We start from the raw sequence: 7,310 nt of genomic DNA on the forward strand, positions 1-7,310 counted from the left end.
TAAGAAGCAATAACCTCTTTATTAATAAAATAAAAATAAAAAAAATAAAAATAAAATTAGTAAAGTACAGATAGAAGAAAAGAAACGGTTCTTCACAAAACAGATGGGAGGAAACCGAACAATGGGCTTGCCCGTGTTTTTTTTTTTTTGATAGAAAGGGATCTTTCCCCCATTTCATTAACGAAACCATGCAGGTTGATACAACCAAAACACACCATATAACCCCTTCAACGCCCCGCTAAACATGCAGCCTTCAAAAGCTCATACCGCTTCCAATCTGCCCCTATGCACCATTCGACACAGTGCACAGGCGAGGAGAATGGGCTGGCCCATGTATCAGCGGGTCTCTCGTCAGGGCGCGGCCTTGCACTGTATTGCCCGCGTTACCGGGAATAGGATCCACCCTAAAATCTTTCCCGCCATTTGGCCTCCCGTGTTCCCGCCACTTCCTCCCCAGACCCCAAATCCATCCGTCCGTCCCGCCCCACTCCCTCCTCCATCCCAGCCGCCGAAACCCAAATCCCCACCCGACCCACAACCGCGCCTCCGACGGCCCGTCCCTCCGCAGAGCCAGCCCGCCCACAGCCGCGATGGAGGAGGAGATCCGCGCGGAGTTCGAGGGCAGCGGCTTCACCATCGGCGGCGACAGCGCCCAGATCCTCTCCACGCGTAAGCAGGCGCCCCTCGTTTCCCCGGTTTTCTTGTGCTCCGTTCCGTTTAGTCGGTGCCGGCTGGTTTGCTGATGCGCGTGGGGTTGGTTCCTGTGTGTTTCGCAGTGCTGACCTACTGCGTCAACTACAAGATGAGCCCTGCGGATCTCGTCTCCAACTGGGAGGTCTACTACCTCAACAGGTCAGTCCTCATATATAGGATAAAAAAATTGCAGTGTTGTAATTTCTTTCACATAGAGCCGTCTAAGTTTTGATGACAATCATCGATTCTGACCTTTATTGGTACCATATCTGAAACATGTCATACGAATTTGGGGGAAAATGTACTACTGAATATTTGTTCTGGATATAAGCCAGTAATTCTTCAGTAATGTGATTTATGAGCATTCGATTAATCCTAGAAGAAGTAGCGACGTTTTTGTGCGATGCATGGTACGTCCATTTCATGTTTTGCTGGAATGGATATCAGTAACGCATGGAAGCACACAAAACCTCAAGAATAGTGGATAGACACGCGCAAAGGAGAAGATTCGCCTTTGCAAGTATGATCCATGTGTCTCTTGACTATGGAGCACTTGCCATGGCGATGCCCGTAGGATGCTCCGCATCACTACCTCTATATGTTTATAGCTGTGGACATAATCTATCATCAAGCTTGTTTGTATTTCCTGCCGAGGCTTTAAAGCTTATCCATATTTAGGCAGTGAAAATGGCTAAAATCTTGTGGCTTATGTTCTATACTGCCTGATGTGCTAAAGAATTCTGCCCAGCGTTCATTACACCAAGTCCTGTATTTTAGATTTTCTGAACTCTATCTGACAATTCATATTTGCTACCAATTACAGCTCTGGTGGAGAAACTTCTATTTTGTTTTGTTCTTTATTACACGACACTGCCCAAGGAAACTGAACCAATTGATTTATGCAGGCAACTGGATGGGTTAAAGGTCGAAAGCTCATACCTGGATGGTTTTCTGTCACACCTTCAAAATGAAGTAAAGGAAAAGCTTATAAAAGAAGAAACAGACCTTCACATTTACTCCAGTAATGATGTTGACATGTTAGTTCCAAATCCAGGATTCTCTGATGTGCATTGGTTGTACTTCACTTTTAGCAAAAGTGTATACTTTTTTCTATTGTCAAGGAAAAACATAATGTAGAAGTAACTGTTGCAGGCTCTTGAGCAATACGCACACAGATGAAGAGGGCTTCCTGGGCACACCAAGCACGAAACAGGAAAAGCCACATGGAGAGTCATCTAACTCTGAGCTTACTCCTCTGACAACTGAAAGGCCATCATCCATCAGAGCGGCTAAAACAAATGGTGATCGTATTACCCCTTTTGCACAACGAGTAAATAAATTTACTCAGCATTATGTTCTGAATGCTGATAATGTGGCTAGCGAGCCAAGTAAAGATGATGTTGAAACCTCAGAAGATGAATTAATCAGAAGGATCCAACCAAGTCAAAAATGTACCTTGCAAGTTCAACGCTCAAAGCCTGAACCAGGTTGCAGGTTCATGTATGACAGGATGGAAGACCGAGTAAGGGCAATACTTATTTGTTTGTTTAATTGGTATCTATAGCTGCTTATTATATTATGTTTCCAGTTTAATTACCTGGAAGATCGTATTGGAAGGTCAGCAAGATTGTTTTCTGCAACTGGGCTCTGTGGACAACCTGCAGATGCTACCCTTGCTTCAGAGGTTTGCTGCATGCTATCTGAACTTTCCTGACTGAACTATCATTTTTTTATCTTGAAAGCAGATGTAATTATTCTTGCATTTCAGGAGAACATGTTTGCAGTTGGCATGGTAATTTGCGATGGGGAAGGTCGTTTGAATGAAAAATCTATCTTGTTGCAGGGCAGGTAAGCGTGCTTCTTGGGCCTGTTCACGTGGACTTTTTCTGGTCACTATTTGGTTGTTTCTTTAGGCTAACTAAAGGATCAACTTTTTCTAGTGTTGAGCACTCCAGGGGACAGCGTGTACGCCTTGATTTGAAGGATATAAACCAGTTCTCGTTGTTTCCTGGCCAGGTATGCACAACTTGTTCTCATGCCATATGTATTATCTAGTGCACTACTAACATAAAGTTGAATAACAGGTTGTGGGTATTGAAGGCCATAATCCTAGTGGACACTGTTTTGTCGCATCAAAGTTGACTGATTCCATACCAATTTCTGTGGATGATCAACTGCCTTGTGCTAAGAAGCAAGCTGTTGACCATGAAGGGCATCAAAATTCGAACACACTATCAAGGGTGTTGTCATCGGTTAGTCCCTGATTATTGGAGAAACATTGGAGTGCAATACCTGTTTGATTATTTATGTTATTGTTACATGCTAGCCATAAACTGATGATTTATTTACTCTAGAAGGAAAGTATGATTCAGCACTACCATGACATTGTTCATTCTATCATCAAAAAACATAGATTCGTTTTATTTTCCTCTTTTCCTTGCCTTGGTATTGGAGTACCATCATGTTTCACTTCACATTTTGTATTCCAAATGACTAGCAGAACGATAGGCTTGTAGAAGGCCCTTAGAACTAAGGAACTCAAATCTTTAATAGTATTTGTCCTCAGAACTAATCAACTCAAATCTTAGTTATTTACTATCAATACATTTTAACAAAAAAATGTATCCATGCATGAAAAATTTATTATCTACAATGTTGACACATTAATAGGCTGTTTGGTTCGTGTCCTGGCCTGGGGCTCACACCCAGGCAGCATCATCCAACCCTGGGCCTTACAAATCAGACACCTGAAATTACTGCCTAGCCATGGCAAGCTGGCCAGGACAGCAACCAAACGTGCACTATATGCAGCAACATCTATTTCTTATACTGTCTTTGCCAGACTTAGCTACATTTTTTTTATGAAAAGGACCAGACTTAGCTACATGTTATAATAATAGTGCTCACTGATAGTATATATTTTTTTCTTGCAAAGGATTGCGTCTTGATGCTTAGATAGATAAAGAAAGTTTGTACAGACCTGAAATGGGCCACATTACAACGCCATGCTCCTAAATGCTAGGATCCAGGAAGGATCTCCGTTAGTAGGGGTGACCAAAGCCGAGAAACTGTTGTCCCCCAGGTGGACATTGTACAGCTTCACTGTGCGGCCTGTCCACACAATTATAATTCCTCTCCGAGTGTCAGTAGCTGGCAAGCAGAAATAATTGCTGGGCTTCCATTACTGGAGAAGGGGCTTCAATTGCCATAGTCTCATGGAGGCAGACAATGGACACACCTGCCGTACTGACAAGGCTCTGAACACCTGTACACTGAGGTCGATTATTTAGCCCCTGTACATTCCACACCAACATCTTAGGTTCGTATAACACTGGAACAACAGAGACACCCGAGAGACGAGGGCAAGGTGGTCAGACCTTGGCGAGGCTACAACCTATGCGTTGTTGTGATCATCATGATAATGGAGTTTTATAGTAGTTTTCTCATGTTTGAATTTCTGATGTTTCTTCTTACAGGTCATTGCAGCAGGTCCCTTCACAACAACCGATAATCTTTTGTTCGAGCCATTGCAAGAATTGCTCTCATATGCATGCCGTAAACAGCCCCAGTTGCTCATACTGGTGAGGCCTTTGAATCCTGATCAGGAAATATTGTTTGTATTTGTATGTTTCGTTGCTACACATATCAATTACTATTTTTTTCTGTAGATGGGACCCTTTATCGACTCTGATCATCCTGAAATAAAAAAAGGAACTTCTGACCAGAGCTTTCATGATATTTTCCATTTTGAGATTCTGAGGAAGGTAGGTAGTGACAAAAGATTCATGCCTGCAGGTTGAAAAATCCATTAAAGTAATACTTTTTGTTTCATATCTTTGTCCAGCTTCAAGATTTTACCCAGTATTTGGGGCATAATGTTCGTGTAATTCTTGTCCCATCTGTGCGTGATGCTCATCATGACGCTGTTTTCCCCCAGGTGTGTAGCTTTCCTCATTCACCAGCCTTTAATTTTCTATTTTGGCAATTATAAACACAATGCTATATTATGATGTATCAACAAATGTCTGTAGTCTTTATAAACATATTTACTACCATCTTAAACCAGAACTGCCCTACATTTAGGGATTGTCTAAGCTAGGGCCTGTTAATATGTGTAACTGCACCGTGCTATTATCTATTTGTGCCTTCTTATGCCTATCGATCCACACATCTGTATTTGCTTATGATGCATCTCTTTGTTCTGTTTATTGCGAAGAATTCTAATGATATATCTGTGCTATTGCTGTCTGCAGCCTGCATTTGACTTGCATTTACCTGAAGATATCACACAACAGGTAATACATCACTCTTTATGATTGAACTTTTTGTCAAATAGCTAACAATTATATTCTTTTGTTCATTTTCATACATTATGCAGATTACTTGTCTGTCAAATCCAAGTCTGTTCAGTTCTAATGAGGTACGCTTATCAATTGGACGGAAGAATTTATGTGATGGACACACATACAGTTTGATGTTACACAATACAATTATACAAGCTACAAGACACTTGCAATAATATTTGTTAGTTATATCTATATTTATGCCCCTTTTTTCTGCTATTATGCTATGAAGTACTCCCTCCGTTCCTTTATGTAAGGTGTATTATTTTCGGCACCAAGGCACAGAATTATAGACATGTTAGGACGAAATTACCCTTGACAAATTTGTTGGTTAGTGGTAAGCAAATCAGTTAGTCCAGGAAAGTAAGAGATACATGCAATCGACAGAGAGATATTTTCCTTCTTTTCCTACAAGGAGAGATACAGACAATCAGGAGAGAGATACTTTCCCTTTTTCTGTAGGGATAACAAGGGAATTATGAGGAATTAGAAGAAATGCAACTTACATTCTGGAATTTTATCAAAAAACAAATACACCTTATATAAAGGAACGGAGGGAGAAATATTTTGAATTATGGCCATTTAGCTCATGGAAGTATTCTCTTTATGTTAGCCTTAAGATACTTACTTTATTTTCTACCTTAGTGTTACATGTTCAGGAAGAGTGAATTCCCCATTGGGCCTACTTTGTGAACTCAGCTCAGATGATGTGGATTACTTTCATGCATGTTATAGAAAAATCAATTAGCCTTCTGTACAACTGTTTGTCTTTCCTGTTCCAGATACAATTTGGCTGTTGTACAGTAGACATCTTGAAACAGCTGAGCGGTGATGAAATTTCTCGCAAGCCACCTGGAGGAAAGGCCACAGATAGGATCGGGAGACTTGCAACACATATAGTGAAGCAGCAAAGGCAATTTTGTTTCTATTAAGTAAATTTGTGTTAGTCAGGACAGACAATGTTTGTAGTTCTAAATTCTTACGCAACGTACCCATCTTACAGCTACTACCCTCTGTATCCTCCTGCTGCTGGTGTGCCCATGGACTTTTCACTTGCCAAGGCAGCATTGGAGATCCCATCAGCTCCTGATGTTCTTCTGCTTCCTTCTGATCTTGCTCCATCTGTGAAGGTAATTGTGTGATACACACTGTAATCTTGAAATTTCAAAATCGTTAGGTCATGAGGGAGTTTGATTTTTCATGTTGTACTTTGTGAAGCAGGTGCTTTCCGTGAACGAAGACACGGAGGAACATAAACGATTCATCTGTGTGAACCCTGGGAGGCTATCAAAAGGTATAGGTGGCGGCACGTTTGTAGAGCTTTACTACAACGAGGACACCGAGAAGACGAAAGCCTTCATTATGCGCATCTAAAAAGGTACGAGGTTGTAGTTTATCAGTTGGTGAAGATTAAACAAAGGCACTTATCCTGGAAATGAAGGAAATCATCCACACCGCTTATGTAGCAAGCCTTCCTCCATGACTAGTTTCAGCAAGGAAAATGAACTCATTTCTGACTTACTTCATTCTCACTTTGCAGGATTGTAACATTTTCCTATTCACCAAGTACTGGACTAGAAAGATGAGACTAGTATGAAGTACATCAGTTCTGTTATCGCCCCACTCTGCTGTGAATTAGATCCAGAGAGTCTGTAAGCTTGTAATTCTAGTTAGTTAATTCAGCTTAGTATTAGTGGAAAACGTCTCCAAAAGCTATTTGTAAGCTGTACGCACATTTTATATTCAGCACAAGGCCACAAGCTCAACAGTCTATTGGGGAATTTGTCAGCTTCAATTCTCCATTCATTATACTATGTCCTCTGTTTCAACGCTTGTCTCGGAAACATTGTGAAGTCTTCTGATTATTGGGGAATATGTCAACTTGAGGATGGCTCCACCCTGGTGGATTGCAACATCCGAAGGAGCCCACCCTCACTTGGTGCTTGCAGTAGTCAGCAAGTGGCTGGCCATGGTGCTGCTCCTGTCTGGTGCCTTCGGACTTCAGTGCCCTCCATTGGTGTTGTTAGCGTGTGCTTGTTATGTTGTTTCTTTGTTTCTATAGTGTTATGTCCGCCCGTATCTGCAAATTTCTGCAGTGGTGCAGCACCTTTGGATAAGTATGAAGATTGAAGAAGTGAGCCCTGAATTCGTGCGTAATTCTTGTTCTGTTGTTATTGTGACGGTTGTCTTGCAAGTCTTGCTTTTGGTGTGTGTTTTGGATTTGATATTTTGCATTTAAGTGACTAATTTTTCTTAGCAGCTTTCAGGCAAGAA

At 41.4% G+C, this 7,310-nt stretch overlaps 1 protein-coding gene across 1 annotated transcript; it reads left to right on the forward strand.

Annotated features, from left to right (window-relative positions):
* Positions 1-437: 437 nt before the first annotated feature.
* On the forward strand, positions 438-6,845 carry POLA2 (DNA polymerase alpha 2). The gene is made up of 17 exons (XM_048688594.2): positions 438-669; positions 777-852; positions 1,599-1,730; positions 1,846-2,215; positions 2,282-2,377; positions 2,462-2,541; positions 2,634-2,709; positions 2,778-2,945; positions 4,170-4,274; positions 4,362-4,457; positions 4,538-4,630; positions 4,947-4,988; positions 5,072-5,113; positions 5,819-5,949; positions 6,040-6,166; positions 6,258-6,414; positions 6,577-6,845. Exons 1-16 carry the CDS (start codon positions 591-593, stop codon positions 6,408-6,410), a joined length of 1,866 nt encoding a protein of 621 aa, XP_048544551.2. The 5' UTR covers positions 438-590; the 3' UTR covers positions 6,411-6,414; positions 6,577-6,845.
* Positions 6,846-7,310: the final 465 nt, after the last annotated feature.

Source organism: Triticum urartu, chromosome 7A (genome assembly GCF_056163025.1).
Source record: "Triticum urartu cultivar PI428250 chromosome 7A, HENAU_Tu73, whole genome shotgun sequence".
NCBI lineage: Eukaryota > Viridiplantae > Streptophyta > Magnoliopsida > Poales > Poaceae > Triticum > Triticum urartu.

Coding starts and splice junctions, on each gene's coding strand:
- POLA2 (XM_048688594.2), top strand. CDS start 591: ATGGAGGAGGAGATCCGCGCGGAGTTCGAGGGCAGCGGCTTCACCATC. Junction 2,710..2,777: donor TCTCGTTGTTTCCTGGCCAG/GTATGCACAACT, acceptor GTTGAATAACAG/GTTGTGGGTATTGAAGGCCA. Junction 4,275..4,361: donor AGCCCCAGTTGCTCATACTG/GTGAGGCCTTTG, acceptor TTTTTTCTGTAG/ATGGGACCCTTTATCGACTC.